A 24,788-nucleotide genomic window follows, 5' to 3' on the forward strand; every position below is an offset into this window, starting at 1 on the left:
TATGTTCCCCTCTACAGACCGGGAACTACGGCGACCTCACTGGATCAATACAAAGGGGGCGGGTCTCTACACGTTTCGTCCCGACACAGCAGGACTTTCTCAAGAGTTAATTCCTTTAGATGTCGTCATGCTTACTATAAGCCGTGAGAGAGAGCACACTCCCACTTTTTTTTTTGGCCAATGAGGTGTTTCCTTCAATGTAATACAAATTTACTATAGTTAACATAGCGGCACCGAAGGGATATTGAAACCATTTAAAAACAAATTTAATTAATTTAACAATGCATGAGATATATTTTATTAATAATTTATATATAGATATCCATGTCCTATACTTCAAAAAATGCGATTAAAATCACAAAGTTAAAACAAATGATTACAACAATAAATACAATACAAATAAAATGTAAAAATGTATCAATTATATATTCATAAAAACAATTTATAAACAAAATAGATACTATTCTTAAAAAAACTATATATTATAACTTATAAAATCAAAGTGCTTTTAACAAGAATGCCTGTATATCCAATTCTATATTTAGCCCATTTGGCTCCATACAGTTTAAGGTTTTAATCCAGAAAGTTTCCCTTTTTCTAAGTCTGAGTAGTCTATTTGTGTCCCAAATACTTGGTTTAACCCATTCAACAATTTTACTACAAATATATCATATCAATATACAAATACAGTCCCACCATTACTCACTGCTATATTCCAAATATCCTTATAAAAATGATTATATAAACCATCATAACCTTTTGCATCAATCACAACCTGAATTCCAGACAGGATAGCATCATGTAAATTTTCTGATTACTCCGATACCAAACACAGTATGTTTTTAACATCATATTACATCAAAGTAATTCCTATATATTCATCTTATTATATTTTTAAGAGATGTATTTAAAGTTTCATAAACATTTAGTGCATAACCATATGAAATGACTTAGGTCATCCCATGCAGGCAATCCTGTATTTAGCATCGTTTAGCCCCATCTGGAAGAGAGAAAAACAATGTGTTATATATATTTCAAAAATGGGATTATTACAATTGTTATTTAATCTATTACAAATCTGAATTGTATTTCCCATATCTATCTATCTATCTATCTATCTATCTATCTATCTATCTATCTATCTCTCTCTCTATATATACAGGGAGTGCAGAATTATTAGGAAAATTAGTATTTTGACCACATCATCCTCTTTATGCATGTTGTCTTACTCCAAGCTGTATAGGCTCGAAAGCCTACTACCAATTAAGCATATTAGGTGATGTGCATCTCTGTAATGAGAAGGGGTGTGGTCTAATGACATCAACACCCTATATCAGGTGTGCATAATTATTAGGCAACTTCCTTTCCTTTGGCAAAATGGGTCAAAAGAAGTACTTGACAGGCTCAGAAAAGTCAAAAATAGTGAGATATATTGCAGAGGGATGCAGCACTCTTAAAATTGCAAAGCTTCTGAAGCGTGATCATCAAACAATCAAGCGTTTCATTCAAAATAGTCAACAGGGTCGCAAGAAGCGTGTGGAAAAACCAAGGCGCAAAATAACTGCCCATGAACTGAGAAAAGTCAAGCGTGCAGCTGCCAAGATGCCACTTGCCACCAGTTTGGCCATATTTCAGAGCTGCAACATCACTGGAGTGCCCAAAAGCACAAGGTGTGCAATACTCAGAGACATGGCCAAGGTAAGAAAGGCTGAAAGACGACCACCACTGAACAAGACACACAAGCTGAAACGTCAAGACTGGGCCAAGAAATATCTCAAGACTGATTTTTCTAAGGTTTTATGGACTGATGAAATGAGAGTGAGTCTTGATGGGCCAGATGGATGGGCCCGTGGCTGGATTGGTAAAGGGCAGAGAGCTCCAGTCCGACTCAGACGCCAGCAAGGTGGAGGTGGAGTACTGGTTTGGGCTGGTATCATCAAAGATGAGCTTGTGTGGCCTTTTTGGGTTGAGGATGGAGTCAAGCTCAACTCCCAGTCCTACTGCCAGTTTCTGGAAGACACCTTCTTCAAGCAGTGGTACAGGAAGAAGTCTGCATCCTTCAAGAAAAACATGATTTTCATGCAGGACAATGCTCCATCACACGCGTCCAAGTACTCCACAGCGTGGCTGGCAAGAAAGGGTATAAAAGAAGAAAATCTAATGACATGGCCTCCTTGTTCACCTGATCTGAACCCCATTGAGAACCTGTGGTCCATCATCAAATGTGAGATTTACAAGGAGGGAAAACAGTACACCTCTCTGAACAGTGTCTGGGAGGCTGTGGTTGCTGCTGCACGCAATGTTGATGGTGAACAGATCAAAACACTGACAGAATCCATGGATGGCAGGCTTTTGAGTGTCCTTGCAAAGAAAGGTGGCTATATTGGTCACTGATTTGTTTGTGTTTTGTTTTTGAATGTCATAAATGTATATTTGTGAATGTTGAGATGTTATATTGGTTTCACTGGTAAAAATAAATAATTGAAATGGGTATATATTTGTTTTTTGTTAAGTTGCCTAATAATTATGCACAGTAATAGTCACCTGCACACACAGATATCCCCCTAAAATAGCTATAACTAAAAACAAACTAAAAACTACTTCCAAAACTATTCAGCTTTGATATTAATGAGTTTTTTGGGTTCATTGAGAACATGGTTGTTGTTCAATAATAAAATTAATCCTCAAAAATACAACTTGCCTAATAATTCTGCACTCCCTGTATATATATATATATATATATATTTAATACAGTCTGAGGGGTGTTTTACTGAAATCTAAATACAAGTTGTATTTTAAACAGTGAATTTTAAAGTTACAATCATATATTTTCTGTTTAGCTAGCAATACAGACGTGTATTTGATGTTCAGGGGCAATTTAACACATAGGCGATACAAGCCATTTCTTAAGCTAAATAAACTGTTTTTTCCTGTCTAATTAAGTTTCAAACAGAACTCCTCAGTTTATCACTGCATGGGGTCATCTATCTGATAGTTGGCAAAAGCTACAATTCCTCGTAGATGTTTGCAAATCCAAATATTCTCACAGATGGAGCGACTGTTTTTTTTTTAGATAAGAAAAAAAAAATCTTTATCCAGACTTTCTTTGAAATGGAAAATTGGGACCTTTTGGCTTGTGATCTGCTTTAAGTCCTGGAATATATAGCTAATAGCTATATAGATTGACTATCTTTTTGGAAACAATCTGTCTTTCTATACAACAGTCTAAGCCTATGTTCTCACTTGGATGCATTGTAATTTTGCATATTGAGTGGGGGAGGATTGAGCAAGGGTCAGTCAGGCATCTAATGTCTTATAGGCAGTTTCACAAAGCAATTAAAAATATGAGTTCTTGGTCTTATCATAAATCTATGTGCAGATAAATATGCATACATATATATATTATTCAATAATTCTCAGGTGCCCTGACATATATATACATACATACACAAATATAGGCACGAGATGCTTGAACTTATCTATACTATTATACTGCAATAGTGGTTGAATCACAAAGTAGACAATGTACTTTTACATATGGCCTCTATGTGTTAGGTATAACCAATTTAGAAAATCAGAGGCTCCACAAAATTCTTTGCACCCATATTTTAAAGGATCTCTTATCATGACATTAGCTCCCATAACCTTGTGGCCATGCTCCGGTAGCAATTCTCACCTAAATGTATCATATCCCCAGGGCCGGACTGTCAGTGACCGAGACAGTAAGGCACGCTCATTTCAACTTTGCAAAGTCTTTCAATGTATAGTATAGGCTCCATAAAATAAAAATAAAAAATTCTAAAAAAAAATATATATATATAAAAAAAAAAATTCATCCATGGCCCTTCTTTAACAACGCCACAATTTGTCTCTCAGTTTGTTCTCCTACTATAGATTAACCTGGCCCCTGATGTTTTGTTAAACAACCCCAGCTTAGCCCTGTCGTACAGTCCAGATAGTAAGCTAGCTATTTACTTTGGGGTTGACCTCACCTCTTTTAATTATGCTGACCTCCTGGTGATGTGGATTTACAAAAGAATTAAACATACACTGTCTCCGTGGCAGCTAATTTTTTTTTTTTTTTTAAAGCTAAATACCTATTACAACCTATATCGTAGTTATAGTAGAATTCCAGATTGACCAATATTTGTTTTTATACTCATGGGTAGGCCCGCAGAGTCTCTAAATAATATAAAAGTTTATTACTTATAGTATGTTACTTGGTTGCATAGCAAAATAAAATATAAAATCCGAGGTCTTCTTAGTGAGATCCAAAAGTGATCTCTCCATTTTATTATACCTTCCCATACTTTCAGACTTATCTTCTTATTTAAGGTCCAAGAGTGACCTTTTAGGTTGGTTACGGAAGGTTAGCTTTTATATAGGCATCATGTATTAATTTGACTATCTATCAATGTCTATCAATGTTACAATTTATTGTATTACAATTTTCTTTGTATGTTTATTCTGCTTGTATGCCTAACTTTGGTACCTCAATAAAAAAAAAAAAATACCCTATAAAAAAAAACAAAAACAAAAAAAAACATCCTACATGGAATGAATGAATAAAAAATAGACATGTGCATGGCGAAAAAATTTGGTTCGGTTCGGATCGATTCGGAATTTTTTAGAAGTTCGGTTCGGATCAATTTGAATTCGGAAAAATTTGAATCGATTCGTTTCAGATTCGGATCGGATTTATTCAGATTCGAAGAAATTCGGCTGGATTCGGTTCGATTCGGTTCGGAAATTCGGAATTTCGGTAAGTGTTAGGTGGGATTAGACTAGTATTATGTACTGTATATTAGGTGTAACCCATAGCAGAGTGATATAACCTAATATACTGTACAATACTAGTGTAATCCATGGCCATCCGAATTTACAGAATAAATCCAAAGTAATTCGGATTTATTCGTGAAATTCTGCAGTATTTTAATTCGGAAATTCTGTTCGAACCGAATCACCGAATTTGCCGAATTTCCGAATCGAACCGAATTGCACATATCTAATAAAAAACACACAATTAAAAACACAGAAGCGCTGTCTGAGTATCTAGGTTTCAAAACACAGCAGTGAAGTTTATAAAAAAATATAGCAATAATTATAAATGTAACATAATGCAATTTCCAACACTGACAGAAGCTAATTGTAGGTTGACCACCAAGTAAAAAAAGATCCCCAATAATCTACTGGCTATGTTTAGGTGATACCCAACAATGGTGAGTGTAGGATAGGGCTTATCAAACTATCTCTTGGAAGGCAATAGCCAACAATTATTGTGAAAAAGGTCCAGGCTGGCAGTGAGTAGCTGCATATACCAAAATTACTGATTCAATACTTACAGAGCATACAAATAAAGTCCAATACCTAGATAGCTCACAGACAGTCGAACGGTTGTGATATCTGAGATCCAACTCTCTGCGCATGTTGGGTCTTGTTTTCATACAAACTTTTTACTTTCAACTTGTAATACGAGCGCTACCCGACGTACTCAAAAAGTTAACTTCTAGCGAGCTGCAGCACTAAATAGCACACCACTTGTAACCTAGCCCCCAATGTTATCTCTAATTCAGTAAGCAGCATCTGTGAATGTTCTGCAGCTCATTTGCTCATATAATATAATATTTACCATTTTGTGATTATTGTGTGCAATAAACATTATAGACCAGATTACAAGTGGAGTTCATGGTTAACATATAAAGTGTACTGCAGTTTAAGGAGCACTACAATATTCATGTCAGATAGTGCAGGCATATTCTATCCAATCCATCAGATAATAGATTTCTGTGAGGGCCTGCGCTAAAATTCATTCCAGATACTGTTTGCAGAACAAACAAAAAATCTGCTCAAGTAGCAGAGTATTTGATTATTTGCTTTACACGTTCCATGTTTTTGAATGTACAATTGCGAAACAAAAGTTAATACCTGGTTTTCAAAAGCTCTAAATATGAAAGCAGCATTTCCAATTGTTTGTAAGGGCTACACTTGTCTTAAAGGGACATTAAACACAAAATAAATGCAAGTAAGAATGAATCATTCAAAGAAAAGATTAGTCTGAGAATAGCATGCAGATGCATTTTTAAAGTTTCGTTAGGTGTTTAAATAAAAACAAAATAAGTGTAAAGTTTTAGAGGCCTACTTATCAAGCCGTCAACTTACTTGCATTCGACGGCACCAATACGCTCGCCTGACATCGCCTAACATCGCTGCCGCGGACCTGAATACGCTCTCCATATTTGCCAAAAAAGCTGTCAAAAAGCCGCGCACCAAATACGGGGCGATGAGCAGCGGACAGTTGTTAACTAACAGTCATCGATCTTGCTGCTCTTTGGCTTTTTCACAGCTTTATTTGTATACTGTCACTAAGCACCGCCACTATACTAAACTGTTTAACCCCTATACCGCCACTCCCCGACTTCGCCGCAACTAAATAAAGTTATTAACCCCTATCCCGCTGCTCCCAGAGCCCACCACAACTCTAATAAACTTATTAACCCCTATTCCTCCGCTCCCGGAGCCCACCACCACCTACATTATACTTATTAACCCCTAATCTGCTGTGGCCAATTATAGAATGTTATAAATAGGTCACTAGAGTGTGCAGTCAATTATTGTGTGTTCTGGACTTCCATTTCTAACAGGAACTGAAAAGCTCACAATTTCAGAATGGAATTACATGAATATTGGACAAAATAAGTAATGAAGGTATATTGCAGAGGTTTTTTTATGTATACTGTATACGATTTGTAATTTTATATTACCATCTCAAAGTATTTAATGTCCCTTTAACGAATGAGCGCAATAAGCACTCTACTAACGTTACTTACAGAAAGTATAGGTAGCGCTTTTTATCTATTGGGAGTGTTAAAAATACTTTGGCCAAAATGCAATTTAACCAACAGCTTTTAATACCTGATTGTGGGTTATTGTTTGTGCGAGGCAGAGCGAGAAGTAACGCGATACGTATTATCAGTTTAAACTGTTTTAGCAGTAAGCAAAGTGGGCAGAGCTGTGTAATCCATCAGTGGGCGCTGGCAGTATACTTCTGTAACCTGCATACTTGAGCTACCCCTTTAACATGTTGGCAACGACACTTTGTCTTCCTCCTTATCAAGTTTTATCCAAAAAAGCAAGTAGTATAAAAGTTTAGAATAGAGTTAAAGGGATACTAAACCCAGATTTTTTTATTTCATGATTCAAATACAGCATGCAATTGTAAGCTACTTTCTAATTTACTCCTATTATCAATTTTTCTTTGTTCTCCTATCTTTATTTGAAAAGCAAGAATGTAAGCTTAGGAGACGGACCCATTTTTTATTCAGTACCTGGGTAGAGCTTTCTGATTGGTGGCTAAATGTACCCACCAATCAGCAAGCGATATCTAGGGTGCTGAACCAAAAATATGCTGACTCTTTAGCTTAGATCCCTGCTTTTTTAAATAAAGATAGCAAGAGAACGAATAAAAATGGATAAAAGGAGTAAATTAGAAAGTTGCTTAAAATTGCCTGCCTATCTGATTTATGAAAGAAAAAAAATGGGTTTAGTATCCCTTTAAGCTATAGGACTTTACAAACACTCTCATAAGTTAGTCAAATTGTTTTAGTTAAAGGGACAGTCAAGTCAAAAATAAACTTTTATGATTCAGATAGGACATGTAATTTTAAACAACTTTTCAATTCACTTTATCATCAATTTTGCTTTGTTTTCTTAGTATTCTTAGTTGAAAGCTAAACTTAGGCTCATATGCTAATTTCTGAGCCCTTGAAGGCCGCCTCTTGTCTTAATGCATTTTTACATTATTTTCACAACTAGAGGGCGTTAGTTCATGTGTGCCATATAGATAACATTGTGCTCACGCACATGGAGTTACCTAGGAGTAAGCACTGATTGGATAAAATGCAAGTCTGTCAAAAGAACTGAAATAAGGGGGGCAGTCTGCAGGGACTTAGATACAAGCTAATCACAGAGGTAAAAAGTGTATTGATATAACAGTGTTGTTTGTACAAAACTTGGGAATGGCTAATAACTCAAATTGTGCTTACCTGATAATTTTCTTTTCTTCTGAGGGGAAGAGACCACAGCTGCATTCATTTCTTTTGGGAATAAAGAACCTGGCCACCAGGAGGAGGCAAAGACACCCCAGCCAAAGGCTTAAACTCCTTCCCCACTTCCCTCATCCCCCAGTCATTCTGCCAAGGCAAAAAGGAACAGTAGGAGAAATATCAGGGTGAAAAAGGTGCCAGAAGAAGAAACTAAACTACGGCCGCCTCATCGATAAAACACGGGCGGGGAGCTGTGGACTCTTCCAGTCAGAAGAAAAGAAAATGATCAGGTAAGCATAATTTGAGTTTTTCTTTGTTAAACGGGAAGAGTCCACAGGTTCATTCATTACTTTTGGGAAAACAATACCCAAGCTATAGAGGACACTGAATGCAAACAAATTGCGGGTACAGAAGGCGGTCCCTTTGAAAGGCACCACAGCCTGGAATTAACCATAAAAAAACAGTATAAAAAGAAACATCAGTTAAACAACCGGCAAAGCCATGCTGGAGACCACTCAATGGGGTCTATCTATCAACGTGTCAACCGCAAATACGTCGGAGTTCCGCATCGTAATTGTTGCGAGACTGATCCAACCTATTTAACAAAGCCTACAGACCAGCAAAAGTTGAAATTTGTGACGTAACATACAATCCGCCGGTCTCAATTTGACACAGATCGATGCTTACGTCATTACAGATGCTCCAAATACACATTCGGCTCTATCTGACACTTTTTCCAAGTTATCAAACTTTTAACAGGTACGCTCGTGGCTATTCGGACGCATCGTACCTGGTTTTCAATCCCCCACCCTGGAGGCTGCGGATGCCATAGAAATCAATGGGAGTCTGAAAGCAGCGAAAGCTTATGTTCAATGCTGCAAGACAAAGAAATATAACCCATTGGTTTCTACGGTAGAAAACAAGTAACATTTACACCTAACACCCTAACATAAACCCTGAGTCTAAACACCCCTAATCTGCCGCCCGACATCGCTGCAACCTAACTAAAATGTATTAACCCCTATTCCGCTGCTCCCCGACATCACTGAAACCTAAATAAACGTATTAACCCCTAAACCTCTGGCCTCCCACATCACCACCACTAACTAAACCTATTAACCCCTAAACCGTCAGCCCCCCACATCGCCATAAACTAAATTAAGCTATTAACCCCTAAACCTAACAAGCCGCTAACTTTAAATTAAAATTACATCCCTTTCTTCAAATAAATTTAAACTTACCTGTAGAATTAAAATACAGCCTGATGAAACAGCTGGTCTATAGCTGAGAAACGTGTTGCTGTTTGCTGTTTTTAACTCTGACTAATAAACAGTCTTTTTTACTTGCCAACTCCTCGTTTGGCTCCTTTCTGTTCTCTTTTTGCCCTGAGACGGGACCTTGCTCAATACCACCTATCCGGTGACTGTCTGATTGCCACACCCTCCTGGTAACCTATCCGGAACTGGCTTGCTTTCACACCCCCTGAGTTGGCTGGCTGTCCATATCGGAGTGGTTTGTGTGGATTGTGGATTTCCTGGCCGTTTACACCTTGGAGAGTGTCTGTCGGGCGACGCTTAAACAGACCTGATATGCTGTGTTAGGCACATTGCTGGTGCCGCTTCACTTGTGAGTATATCTCCACAAGATTTGTGTCCATTGTTGTCCTTCTGCCTATTATGGAGAAATACAAAAGGCACCTTACACCCCCCAATGGCTGAGGCACTCATCACCTCCCGTGAACCAGACCACTAACAGACTCCCTCCGTCGCCACCTGGTCAAGATACGGAAATGGGATACAACGTGACCACACCCGGTCACAAGGTGCATCGTGTAAGCCAAAAAAGCGCGCCAGTCCCTAGGACCGCGCAATCTGATGATATAAGGCCGTTATGTCTGAATAGCCATGAGCCCAAGTAACACTACACATTAGCAGACAAAATCACATAACAAACATGATGAAGGTCCCCCCTGTTCAATAACCCCCCTGAGGAGATATTAACCCTTGATTCCATTAAGATAAAGGAGTCCCACTGGAACCCTGGCTTCTTTCATTAACATTACATTCACATATCGAAATAAAATGAAACGATCTTACTGGAATGGAACAGGAACACGGCCCTTCAAGTGTGACAGATAGTAGCATTACTTCTGACATGGACTTAAGTTAATAAAGGCAGGCAGCGAAACTCGTCAACACTGATTGCCCAGGAGCTGTTAATATGAGTCGGGATAGTTTCGCAGAAGAACTCCACCTGCATCTCCGGACTCTAACTTTTATCTATGCTCTCACTGAGAGGCTGACAGGATTACTTAAAACTCCAGTCCCATTTTGAAGAGTACTACCCTCCCTAAGAGACTATTTTCAATCTTCTGACACTTCTCTGCCAACCTTCTGAGACGAAAAGCAAAGAATGACTGGGGGATGAGGGAAGTGGGGGAGGTATTTAAGCCTTTGGCTGGGGTGTCTTTGCCTCCTCCTGGTGGCCAGGTTCTGAATTCCCAAAAGTAATGAATGTAGCTGTGGACTCTTCCCGTTTAAGAAGAAAAAAGGGATTATCTATCATTATAAACAATAAAAAATCTGGTGTAGGCTGTTCCTTTAAGCTTTTTCTGGCACGGAATGCCAACAATGGTCTGCAAATGATAACACTGTGAAATGTGAGCCAAGGCAATGATATATCACAAGCAATGAATAATGTTGTATATGTTATGCATAAAAAGGTCACCGAAGTCTCAGGCTTTCATGCATGTAAAACAGAATGCTTTTTATTGTAGATTTTTTTTCCTTCAAAACAAATCTTTTCAGTCTAGTAAATTTACATTGTATACTGCAGAATAAATACTAGTCCGTTCTTAAGAATCCGACGTCCCAACCATTTGAAAGATGTTGCATGAGGTTGCTTAAAGAAAGGTACATCAAGTCATATAAAGTAATGCCACGAAAAGCTGACCCAGACTTTGAAATAAGTTTAAAGGGACACAATTCAGATAGAGCATTCAATTTTAAACAACTTTCCAATTTATTTCTATTATCTGATTTGCTTTGTTTATTTTGTACCCTTTGTTGAAAAGCAGAGCTAGGGAGGCTCAATAGATGGGAGCTAGTTTGTAATTGGTGGCTGCACATATATGCCTAATGTCATTGGCTTACGTATGTGCTCAGCTAGCTCCCAGTGAATGAAGCAAAACTAATAATAGAAGTAATTTGGAAAGTTGTTTAAAATTCTATGCTCTATCTGAACCAGGGTTTAGTGTCACTTCTACAGACTCGTCATGCAATGCATGTTAGATTTATTCTGATTGGCTGACAAACATTAGTTCAGATTCAATGACCTTACAACTAACTGTAAACTAAAGTCGTTTGAAACCAAATTATCAGCTGCTTAAAGGGACAGTTCACCCAAAAACTTTCTCCCCTTTAAATTATTCCCAATGATCCTTTTTACCTGCTAGAGTGTATTAAATTGGTTGCAAGTAACTCCTTTACTCATATTTCAGCATTTGAAATAGCTGATTTAGCTTGTGGTTTCCCAACCTATACTGAAAGTTTTGATACTGGCGTATACGCTATTGACAAGCCTAAGTAAACACAGCCAGCAGAAGAGATTACACCCTCAGTGGGATGCAGGATAGTTAAGTAATAAAATGATAATTTTCCATTGTTCTCTCTATGTATTGAGCTTTGGTGTTCCAGACAAATATAAGGTAAGGAAGCAAGTCTGTGTACATAAAAGTGATAACATAATGAGATCTGATATTACCTGAAGCTCAACCCATTGTAATAGGCTGTGGTTTCAAAGCACAAAACCAGCTACTTCAGATACACAAATAAACCCAAAAATGCAATTTCTCAAATATTTTATACTCTGCAGTTGGTATAACAAGTCATTTAAAGTACATTTATGGAAAAACAATTTTACAGTGAACTGTCCCTTTAAGTAGCTAGTACATAAATGCTTACAGAATGTCTTTAATTTTCATTTAATATTATGTTTTATTCTTTTCTTTACTATTACAGCATTTTACATTTAAAGGGGCAGTCGTATATAGCATAAGACATTTAAAAAAGACTGATTTTACAGTTTCTAGAGAATACTTACCAAGTGGTGCGAATGTTAGCGCTGAAATCGCATTGTGCATGTGCACGGGATTCTGATCTCGGCTTTAAAAAGGCTAATTCATTATTTTTTTTAAACTGAAATGTAACAGCGGCTGCTTGGTAGTATATTGCAGCTGTTCAAAGGCAAGTTTGCTACACAAGACAATTGTGCTGTGCTGCAGAACAACATCTAAGGTTACAAGACTTCATATGTATTTAAAAACTGATTTTTGAGGCATAAGTTTAACAGTTCATGATTTGATGCCTTGATCTGGAAGTGATTTGTTGTTCAGAAATTAGTGCAAAATGTTGCATTCTTAATATAATCTTCATAGATAAATACTTGGTACACCCTCTAGTGCGCTTACAGTTTATTAGACACCACAACAAGCACTTTTCGTTATTGGAATGAATCATGGGGTTAAAGCAACATAGACGGGCAAAAAGAAAAAACTTAAATTTGTTAGGGAATTGTATTATCGCACTATTGCTTGTGTTTAACCCCTGCAAATTTTTTGCATTTACAGGCAGTCCCCGGGTTACGTACAAGATAGGGACTTTAGGTTTGTTCTTAAGTTGAATTTGTATGTAAGTTGGAACAGGCACTTTTTTTAGGTGAAACTCTAGCCAAACATTTTGTTTTTGTTTTGGATAGCATAGGATAAAGTTTGTTTTGCTATCTGTGTCCCTGTTCAGAAAATTTCACATCACTTTCTGTCCTTGTGACAATTGGATTTTCAGTATTTTGGATTATCCTGGAAAGAAGGATTGTCGATAAAGCTCTATTTTCTCTGTATGTAAGTACGAGTTGTACTTAAAGGGACACCGAACCCAAATTTTTTCTTTTGTAACTCAGAAAGAGCATGCAATTTTAAGCAACTTTCTAATTTACTCCTATTATCAATTTTTCTTCGTTCTCTTGCTATCATTATTTGAAAAAGAAGGCATCTAAGCTTGTTTTGGGTTCAGTACTCTGGACAGCAACTTTTTTATTGGTGGATGAATTTATCCACCAATCAGCAAGGACAACCCAGGTTGTTCACCAAAAATGGGCCGGCATCTAAACTTACATTCTTGCATTTCAAATAAAGATACCAAGAGAATGAAGAAAATTTGATATTAGGAGTAAATTAGAAAGTTGCTTAAAATTTCATGCTCAATCTGAACCATGAAATATTTTTTTTGGGTACAGTGTCCCTTTAAGTCGGATGTCTGTAACCCGAGGACTGCCTGTAGTTAAAAGATTTTAGGTAAATTTGCAATTTACTTATTTTATCTAATATGTTTTGCTTTCTTGGAATTCCTTTTTTTTTTTTTTTTTCTTAAATACCCGCGTAGGTTCAGGAGCAGTGATGCATTACTGGTAGCTAGCTGCTGATTGGTGGCTGCCCATAAATGCCTCTTGTCATTGTCCCAGTAGTACATTGCTGCTCCTACAACAAAAGATACCAAGAGAATGAAGCACATTTGATAATAAAAATTAATTGGAAAGTTGTTTCATTTTTTTAATTATTTCCAGTTTACAGCTATAATCAGATATTGTTGAATAAAGCACTTAGAGAAGAAGGATATGACAGAGATCCAAAAAGTTAAAGAATGAGGTTTCATGTCTTGCCCCTTTAAACTATAGCTGCTATGTCCTTCTGTCTCTGTGACACTTGCATCTCAAGCATGTTGCATACTGCAGTATTTATACATTCTAGAGCACATTTTGTGGATATCCGAACTGGAGCACAGGTGAAATAATCAACTGATTAGTAAACAGGGTTATTTTACCTGCTCTCACCCCAAGGAAATCCTGAAAGTCTGCGACCTATACTGAAAATATCAGTGCCGCAGTACTGGCTATAGAAAGGGTGTTTGTGTAACTGCTTTGAATAAAAAATATTTGTTTCAGCTGCAGGGGTTAAATACATAGATTTGCAGGGTCTGTAGAGCCAGTGGCGGCTGGTGAATTTTTAGGATGGGGGTGCACAAGACCCTCCCCCTATTAGAAAGCCACGCCCCTTTGAAAAACCACGCCCCTTTTGAAAAACACGCCCCTTTAATAAGCCACGCCCATTTTGAAAGCCACACCCCTTTGTGAAAGTCACGCAACTCAAATGGCCCCACCCATTTGAACCAGCAGTGTTTTTGGTCATCGTCTTCTTGAAATATCCAGCCCCGGCCTGGGGGTAACTTCAACTGAAGTTTGTGACTGATTCCTCAACATTATTCTCAAGTATCTGCTGATATTGAGTGGAATCCATGAGACCCTCAACAATATTCCCAGTAGTACAGGTCTTTGGAGGTGGTCTGTGGGCTGTTTTTGACCGTTCTCACCATCCTTTGCCTTTGCCTCTGGCCCTCTCTGATATTTTACTTGCCCTGCCACTTCTGGCCTTAACAAGAACTGTGCCTGTGGTCTTCCATATCCTCACCATGCATTGCTCACTGTGTTCCTCATAGTGGACACAGACATCTTAAATCTATGAATGCATACTCTTCAGTACAGCCATGTTCACGTGCGACAGTGCACAAATGGAGGAGCCTACACTACCTGCCCATGTCTAGTCTTAAAATATACATGATGGTGCTCAGTTAAATTATATAATAACATATATATATTAACCAAATGATTAATTAAAGCTGCAAAATAATAAGAATGTTGAATGTACATTCATGAAAACATATATATTCCTGGATTTAAAGAACCTTCCACTTTATAGAGAAATACAACCACATTTCAATTACTGTTGCCCCAGCCCCCAGTGTTCGATATAAGGCAATGCAGCCAAAGGCCTTGGCAACATGAAGATAAATACACCCACATTTTACTTTCTACAAAAGAAGATTATTTCTATTACACTAGTGATTAATAATTAACTTCAACAGTAAAGATTAAAACAGAATGTTGTTAACTCAAGTACAATTTTTGTAAATTAAGTCAATCCGCCTGTCTTTTTTTGAGGCAAATAAATCAATAACATTTTCGGTGAATGTAGGCATGTCATTGATCAATTGTTTTTCAATTGTGAGCATGGCTAGAGCAGTCAGTCTTTCCTCAGTCATGGTGCTCCTTAGAAATGTCTTAACTCGTTTTAAAGTTGAGAAACATCTCTCAGCCTCAGCAGTTGTCACGGGAATAGTCGAAATAATTTGCAACAGTTTGTAGGTCTCAGAGAAAGTACTGTCCAAGTTATTTTCTATTACAAACTGTAGAAGACTGATGGCACCATTCATATTTCGGAAATCTGGTCTTCTGTAAATTACTCCTAGTTCAGTTTTCAGGCGATCTTTCTGTAATGTGTGATAAACCGCTGATGTTTGTTCAAGAAGCTGATTTGGAAAATTTTTCTCGTAATCCGCAAATTTTTCCGCTTGGAGGAGAGAAACAGCCGAGTAGTGAGTTATAAAAGAAAATCTATCTTTTACTTGATTTGTGATAACATCGCATATCTCTTTAGCTGCCACAGTCTGAGCAATGTGAATATTTTCTCTCTTCCTTTTCCTAGATGTTTCCTCTGTTTCTGATATCGTCATGGTCACTGTGTCCATTCTATTCCTTTCGTTTTCCATTGTCTGCTGGAAAGTGTTAATATGTTTTCTAATAAGTGCCGCATCTGTTTGTGTTTTCTGAAGTTGGTTGTATAACACATCTACATGTGGCATAATATTGTGAAAAACTGTAAGCCAAAACACAAATACCGAGTCTTGTAACATACGCCGAATAGCCCCTGCTTGATTTATAGCTATTTCTTTTTTCGATGTTGACTCTATTTTTTCCATGCATTCAATTAACTGTTCCCTGTTTTCAAAAACTGTATTGACGGTTCGACTCTTGAAATTCCACCTGGTGGCTGAACCATGAGGTATCCTTCTTCTAACAGTTTCATCTAGAATAGCTATCCTTTGTGGCGAGTTACTAAAAAAGTTAGTAATGTCACTTAGATTTGAAAAAAATACTCGAACTTGTTGATTTTGACTGCTTGCTTGGCTGACAATTAAATTGAGCTGATGTGCGTAGCAATGCACAAAATGTGCATTCTTGTAGGTACGTTTAATTATAGCCTGAACACCTGCATGCTGACCACTCATCACGCTTGCACCGTCGTAACTCTGCGATATCAGTTTCTCTGGGTTGTCTATAACTTTTTCCAAAGTAGCTTGAATACACGTAGCTAAAGATTCGGCATCATGTCCAGCTGGATTAGTGAATTCCCAGAATCTCTCAACCGGTTGTCCGTTACCTATAATGTATCTAAAAACAACAACCAATTGGAAGGCAGATGAAACATCAGTAGTTTCATCTGCTATCACTGCTACAAAACTTGCATTTGAGATTTCCTTCTTTATTTGGTTCTGGCAAACAGTAAGCATACAGTCTAATAAATCGTTTTGAATTTCTTTTGACGTTCCTTTAAAAACAGTGGCACTAGCGAGATGTTCTTTTAGAGATGCATCAAGCTCTGCTGAGAAGTTTATAAGACCTCTGAAAATGCCTGGATTTAATGAATCATCGCGTTCGTCATGTCCTCGAAGTGCAAGCTCAAATGCGCCGCAAAATAAAATACAATTAATTATTTTGGAAAGAACATAGCGATTTTTCGTTACTTGCTCATTATGTTTTTTAATATTCAAACGATATGCACTGTCAAGTTGTTGCCGAATATCAACCCTTCCTAGCAAATTAAACTCTAATGTGGAGTTTAAATGTGATTGGGAGCAATTATGTTTATTGGTTTTTTTACTTAAATGTGATAAATCGGCGACACCATAACTCACCCAGCTTGAATCCCCACTTTGTTTTGCAAACAGGAGACAATAAAAACAAAAGAGCCTGTTAGATAATTCACAACCACAAATCCATGGATATTTATCATATACCTCGGGTTTGAATTCTCTTTTGTAATCTCTAGTTTTACATTTTGTCACCTGGGTAAGGTTAAGCATAGGTGTTGGCCTGAGCATTTTAATTTCCATTTTTCTTTCAATGGGCAACGTTGAAAAATGTAATTGCTTTAGCTCAGACACACTAATTTTACTAAGTGCCATCTTAACTGTTAGTTTACACACAAAGAACAGTCCTTTGCTCTTATCTAATATATAACTTGTAGGTAGGTAGCTCTGCAGCTGTTAGAAAATATACAACTTAATAGTTTAATAGTTTGGCGGTGGTTATGTAATATATAACTTGTAGGTAGGTAGCTCTGCTGCTCTGCAGCTGTTAGAAAATATACAACTCAACTTGAAGTAATAGTTTAATAGTTTGGCGGTTGTTATGTAATATATAACTTGTAGGTAGGTAGCTCTGCTGCTCTGCAGCTGTTAGAAAATATACAACTCAACTTGAAGTAATAGTTTAATAGTTTGGCGGTTGTTATGTAATATATAACTTGTAGGTAGGTAGCTCTGCTGCTCTGCAGCTGTTAGAAAATATACAACTCAACTTGAAGTAATAGTTTAATAGTTTGGCGGTTGTTATGTAATATATAACTTGTAGGTAGGTAGCTCTGCAGCTGTTAGAAAATATACAACTTAATAGTTTAATAGTTTGGCGGTTATTATGTAATATATAACTTGTAGGTAGGTAGCTCTGCTGCTCTGCAGCTGTTAGAAAATATACAACTCAACTTGAAGTAATAGTTTAATAGTTTGGCGGTTGTTATGTAATATATAACTTGTAGGTAGGTAGCTCTGCTGCTCTGCAGCTGTTAGAAAATATACAACTCAACTTGAAGTAATAGTTTAATAGTTTGGCGGTTGTTATGTAATATATAACTTGTAGGTAGGTAGCTCTGCAGCTGTTAGAAAATATACAACTTAATAGTTTAATAGTTTGGCGGTTATTATGTAATATATAACTTGTAGGTAGGTAGCTCTGCTGCTCTGCAGCTGTTAGAAAATATACAACTCAACTTGAAGTAATAGTTTAATAGTTTGGCGGTTGTTATGTAATATATAACTTGTAGGTAGGTAGCTCTGCTGCTCTGCAGCTGTTAGAAAATATACAACTCAACTTGAAGTAATAGTTTAATAGTTTGGCGGTTGTTATGTAATATATAACTTGTAGGTAGGTAGCTCTGCAGCTGTTAGAAAATATACAACTTAATAGTTTAATAGTTTGGCGGTTATTATGTAATATATAACTTGTAGGTAGGTAGCTCTGCTGCTCTGCAGCTGTTAGAAAATATACAACTCAACTTGAAGTAATAGTTTAATAGTTTGGCGGTTGTTATGTAATATATAACTTGTAGGTAGGTAGCTCTGCTGCTCTGCAGCTGTTAGAAAATATACAACTCAACTTGAAGTAATAGTTTAATAGTTTGGCGGTTGTTATGTAATATATAACTTGTAGGTAGGTAGCTCTGCTGCTCTGCAGCTGTTAGAAAATATACAACTCAACTTGAAGTAATAGTTTAATAGTTTGGCGGTTGTTATGTAATATATAACTTGTAGGTAGGTAGCTTTGCTGCTCTGCAGCTATTAGAAAATATCAACTAGAAGTTGAACTAAATTGTTAAAGAACTCCCTAAAAATCCAGTATACTCCTAAACTTGCTAATCTCAGACTGTGTCTGTTGTTTAAATTACAAGTAGAAAAATAAAAATGTTTTTTTTTTTAAACACTAGTTCAAGTTCAAGACTCAACTCAAGTTACTCTATATAAAAAGCAATCTCAGACTCAGACTGTATCTGTTGTTTAAATTACAAGTAGAAAAATAAAAATGTTTTTTTTTTTTAAACACTAGTTCAAGTTCAAGACTCAACTCAAGTTACTCTATATAAAAAGAAATCTCAGACTCAGACTGTATCTGTTGTTTAAATTACAAGTAGAAAAATAAAAATGTTTTTTTTTTTAAACACTAGTTCAAGTTCAAGACTCAAGTTACTCTATATAAAAAGCAATCTCAGCCTCAGACTGTATCTGTTGTTTAAATTACAAGTAGAAAAATAAAAATGTTTTTTTTTAAACACTAGTTCAAGTTCAAGACTCAAGTTACTCTATATAAAAAGCAATCTCAGACTCAGACTGTATCTGTTGTTTAAATTACAAGTAGAAAAATAAAAATGTTTTTTTTTTAACACTAATTCAAGTTCAACTTAGACTCAACTCACTCTATCTAAAAAGCAATCTCAGACTCAGACTGTATCTGTTGTTTAAATTACAAATAGAAAAAAAAGGTTTGTTTGTTTTTAACACTAGTTCAAGACTCAACTCACTCAGTTACTCTATATAAAAAACTGCAGGCCTGCAGCAAAAATCATTAAAATATCTGCCCACAAAGTTACTAAACTAATAATATATTACTAGTATAAATTAAGTTAACTAAAGTATCTTCAAGTTCTATATAGATATAGATAACTAGAAAATCTGAATACTACTAGTAGTGACTGTGAATCTACAGTTCTAAACTAATTTGCTGCTAAGCTAAGCCTAATGTAATTAATAATAATTATAATGGCTATTGGCTAACTATCTAACTGTCTATTAGCCTGCTCCTGGGCCCTGGCTATTTCTTTGCACACTACTTGACTGCAGCTCAGCAGACACTGAGTCAGCACACAGCAGCAAATATTGACTGTCTGTCACTGTTCAATCAACTTGTTGATGCTTGATGGCTGCCAGCAGGCAGCAAAAAATATATAGTTTTGTTGTAAACAATTTTTGCACAGAGCTATGCAAAAACACTCCTCTCAGCTCAACGGCTATCTCCACAAAGATTTTCGCGCCGTTGAGCTGGGAGGAGCCTCGTGGGGGCCATCACGTGAGCCATGGAGCCTATCACAGAGTCTGAGGAGTCCGGATCAAGAGGCTGGGGGAGGAGACAGAGCACAGGCTGAACGACCGCACAGTTCAGCCTGTGCGATTATGCCTCTATAGGCATGAGGCTGGGGAGGAGCTCTACGCCTGCACAGTGAATACATTGCGATCACTGTGCAGGCATATAGAGCTCCTTACCGCACGTGCGAGTGGGGGGTGGAGACTGGAGCCTGCCCTGGACTGTCAATCAGCCTCTCTCAGCTCAGCCTCAGGCAGCAGCAGCAGGCAGTGCGCCGTGGTGGTGTGTGGTGTGACGTCACGGACGTCAGCACACTGAGTAGTCCACCCGGTCCTAGCTCCTGCCTCCTGCCTGAGCCTGATAATAAATATACAGTGTCTGTTAATGAACACTCAGTGGCGAGTCAGTGATGAGTGAGAATGATAATAGATTAAATAGCAGGGTATATAAGCTAAGCAGCAGTGCCAGTAAAGCATTATTTAATACATATAATATTAAATAATATAAATAAAAAATAAAATTAAAATTTTTCATAATTTTTTTTTTCTCATTTTTTTTTTTTTAAATGCTCATTTTTTTCCCCCCTCCTCTGCCCCCTGGGGGTTCACGTGCGACAGTGCACATATGGAGGAGCCTCCACTGTGTAGAGCTAAACCTACATGCACTAATGAATTAGAAAATTTCTTTTTTTGCACTATAATATCTTTAATTATACAGTTGGAGTATTGCAGCCAAGTGGTTGACCTAAGTATATCATTCATGTTCATTTTACTGTTGAGTGAGTTATGTCAGTTGAGCAACTTGTGCTGTGATACCAATACCAGTGTTTTTTGAATACTATGGTATTATTGGATACCATTTTCATACAAGTTCAAGCAAAGTAATAGTTGTTAAAGGGACATTATACACCAAACAGATGCAAGATGTAATGATTTATTCAAAGCAAATATAAGTAGATATGTTTTTTTATTATATTAGTTGTTTAAATATTAAAGACAAAGGTGTAAAGATTTGGTGTCATTAAAATAATGGGAGCTGCCATGTTGTAACTTAGTTTTTGCTTATCTAATCTCATCTGCTGAGATAAATAAGAAACAACTTTAAGTGTGTACAACCAATGGCTGTGTGCAATATAGTACTGTCACGTATGGAGTCTGCACCAGTTATTACATGGGGTTGAAAGACAAACAATTTTCAGAGTAACATTACAGGAAAAGAGGACAAAATAAATAATTAAAGTATTCTACAATATTGTTTTACTACACATAATAACATTTTTTATATTACAATTTCAAAGTGTTTAATGTCCCTTTAAAATTAGTCACTCTACAGATTATGTCTAGGAGTTCAGAAGATTAACTTAAAACGGGTTTGAATAATGCACCAGGAAAAAAATGTCTACATATGTTAAAGGGACAGTCTAGTCAAAAATAAACTTTCATGATTCAGATAGGGCATGTCATTTTAAACAACTTTCCAGTTTACTTTTTTTTTGGTTTTTTTTTAGGTATTTTAGTTGAAAGCTAAACCTAGGTAGGCTCATATGCTCATTTCTTAGCCTTTGAAGGCCGCTTCTTATGCTTGTTATATAATAAAGATAGGGATAGTGGTAATGGAAGTTGTATTTAATGATTCCCCGTCAAGTATTAGCTTACCACAATTTAACCAATAAAAGTAGTCACCCAAATTGGGGACAATAATACTAATATCTGATATAATGAAGTATAGACTAGTAATACCAGGGGAGGGTGCTCACTGTTCAAGTAAATGTAGAAAAAATAGGAGACAAGCGAACAGAAAGTAGAGCACTCGCAAAGGGAGACTAGTATAAGTGGCTATTCAGTGGGTATATAATATTAAAACTTAACATTTATTATTAAAAAAAAAATGATAAAAAACGACTATATAAGTAGTGATTAATACTTAGATTAAAACACAAACAAATAATAAACGGCTGTATATCCACAATGACCCCAGAATGTATACCATAGAAACTCAGAATAGAGTAGGAGGGATTTTTAGGCAGATATACACCAAAAAATGGTTCACGGATTGCACCAAAATCTATCTAAAAAAAGAGTATTGACCTCAAACAAAATTATACTATCTAGTGCAATACTGAACCGGTGTAGGTCTGTCCAAAATATTCCCTATGACAAAATTAGTATAGTGACTAAGAGGGGAAGTGTAGGTAGCAAGGTTCACATAGTCCATACATTCAGCATATTACACAGACCCATTTGTATAGGCAAGAGTGAAGTGTTCACAAACACAAATTAAACCAAAAATACGATCAATGAAAGGTAATATGATTCTATAGATATGTTAGAATAAACACATTGACTAGTGAAATGTGACTTGCATAGTTACACTTAGTGGTTGATACAGCCGTAGGAAGAGTGAATCTTGCTACCTTACACTTTGGTCCAATCTGTGAACCATTTTTTGGTGTATATCTGCCTAAAAATCCCTCCTACTCTATTCTGAGTTTCTATGGTATACATTCTGGGGTCATTGTGGATATACAGCCGTTTATTATTTGTTTGTGTTTTAATCTAAGTATTAATCACTACTTATATAGTAGTTTTTTATCATTTTTTTTGAATAATAAATGTTAAGTTTTAATATTATATACCCACTGAATAGCCACTTATACTAGTCTCCCTTTGCGAGTGCTCTACTTTCTGTTCGCTTGTCTCCTATTTTTTCTACGCTTCTTATGCTTATCTGAATTCATTTTGACAGTTTTTCACAACTAGAGGGTGTTAGTTCATGTGTGCTATATAGATAACATTATACTCCTGCACATGGAGTTACCTAGGAGTCAGCATTGATTGGCTAAAATGCAAGTCTGTCAAAAGAAGTGAAATAAGTGGCAGTCTGCAGAAGCTTAGATACAAGTTAATTACAGAGGTAAAAAGTATATTATTATAACTGTGTTGGTTATGCAAAACTGGGGAATGGGTAATAAAGGGATTATCTATCTTTTAAAAAAAATAAAAATTCTGGTGTAGACTGTCCCTTTAAACTTGCAGGGTATGCTGCACAAACTTATATAAACCAGGATATATCTCAGTAGTGTAAATTTACCCCTAACTAGAAACATCTTTTTCTTTTTAAAGTACTATATGAAAAAAAGAAAACAGAAAAAAATGACAAAAAATATATATATAATTTATTAACCCCCGAAGAGGCCCACGATAATTATTATGTTAACTGAAATCCTCTTCGGCAGGTCAGGGGTTAATCCAGAATAGGTCCCATTTTTACTGGAAAGGATATAGCTGAATTCATGTTGCGTATTAATATTTGGCAAATCGAGCACTTGTTTGACGATATATAACAACACATCAATAACGTTTTTTTCTTTTAACATATGAAATCCTGTTTCAAATTGTGGATTGATACAGTGGACTCTTGTTTTTAGAAACACACATCCTGTTGCAGTTGACTCTTGTCAGTTTTCACAGCCTCGGGCAATTCATGACATAAGAGGAGAACCAGATAAATACTAATGATGAAGATCCATAAAGACGTCCAAACAATTTTGGTGCCAGTCAAAAAAAAAATTTAAAAAATTCTTCAAGCTTTAAAAAAAAAAAAAAAAAAAAAAAGTAGTTGAATCAGATTGTAATAAATATGTATGCAATGGTTGTATTATTTATGAAACTGCTGGCGTCTGTGCAAACAAAAGTGCGAGAATTAAGACAGCATGAAAGCTATACTAAATCTTTGGCACCACTGCAAAATAAAACAAAGAAAAAAAACTGACTGTACAATGAAGTGATATATAAAATATCCCAGTTTAACAGAGGAGGAACTGCAAAATAAATTGCTCACACTAAAACGCTGAGATCTTCATAACAGAACAGCAGTCTTGTTTCTCTTTCTTTGTGTTAAAATGTTCTGTATCCAGATGTTTTCTCATGGGTCGGTTCCAGAAGCTATCTTCAGGATTTACCATGCAGCGCTTGCCAGGACTAAAGGGAACCCTGTTGGAAAGTCCTGTGTGTAACGAGACATTTGCCCATCACTCCTATAAGGAAAAAAAAGAGGAATCTTAGTTATATTTATTTTTGTTTTTATTAATATTTATTGCAATATGCAGCTTCAGTTTATCAGAGGCCATATTAACCTTAGCATTCCATTGCTTCCTGGCAGCCAACAGGATATGGAACACAAAACTCACAATTTTATATAATCTTAAGCATAACAAAAGTTTTTTTTATCATGTATTAAAAAGTAATTCTAATGCATGTCCCTTTAAGTATAGTAAGCTAGTATCTAGTACTGCTACCGTATCCTGTAGCACCTGTTTGAGCAAGAACTACTTCTGCATTTTTTTAAAGCAACAACTTTCCCATTAAAACACTCAATTACAATGTTTAGGTCCTACCTATATGTTTATTTTGTTGTATAATATCATTTTCTAGACTTCAAATCACTATATTTAGTTAATAGAAGGAAGCTTCAATGTCCATTTAAACCAGTCTTCTTACTTTCACATACGAAAAGCCAATATTACGGATATACAGTATAAAAGTACTTTTGAGATTAATTTATGATTTTATTTCTAATTTAAGGCTAGATTACAAGTGGCGCGCTATAAGCAATATTGCAACCTCTCTAACTTGCACGTGTATTACAAGTTGAAAGTCAATAGGTGTGCTCAAGAGCACACAGAATTTGCGTTTGCTGGTTTAGCTTAACTGAAGACCTAGCGTAAAGAGTAGGGGGTAAAAAAATGTGCAACAAACACAACATATATATATTTAAATAAAGGGTTACACTCATATATACAGTTTCTGATGAAAAATAGTCATAAATATTAATAAAAACATTTTATAAGGGTTAAAAGGTATATGGCATATGACAAGGTATTTG

At 36.3% G+C, this 24,788-nt stretch overlaps 1 protein-coding gene across 4 annotated transcripts in view; it reads right to left on the reverse strand.

Annotated features, from left to right (window-relative positions):
- Positions 1 to 24,788, reverse strand: part of ATOH8 (atonal bHLH transcription factor 8) — a 96,803-nt gene that overhangs the window by 1,322 nt on the left and 70,693 nt on the right. For 3 of the 4 annotated variants that reach the window (XR_008400744.1, XM_053704273.1, XM_053704272.1), the window contains one exon: positions 23,058 to 23,940. The exons of the other annotated variant lie outside the window; for it this stretch is intronic. Coding sequence is in view for 1 of the 3 variants with exons in the window: in XM_053704273.1 (XP_053560248.1) it covers positions 23,935 to 23,940 (6 nt within the window). In the remaining 2 variants the exon portion in view is untranslated. Of the gene's footprint in view, positions 1 to 23,057; positions 23,941 to 24,788 lie in introns of those variants that run through there. 4 annotated transcript variants of the gene reach the window in all.

Source organism: Bombina bombina, chromosome 2 (assembly GCF_027579735.1).
Source record: "Bombina bombina isolate aBomBom1 chromosome 2, aBomBom1.pri, whole genome shotgun sequence".
NCBI lineage: Eukaryota > Metazoa > Chordata > Amphibia > Anura > Bombinatoridae > Bombina > Bombina bombina.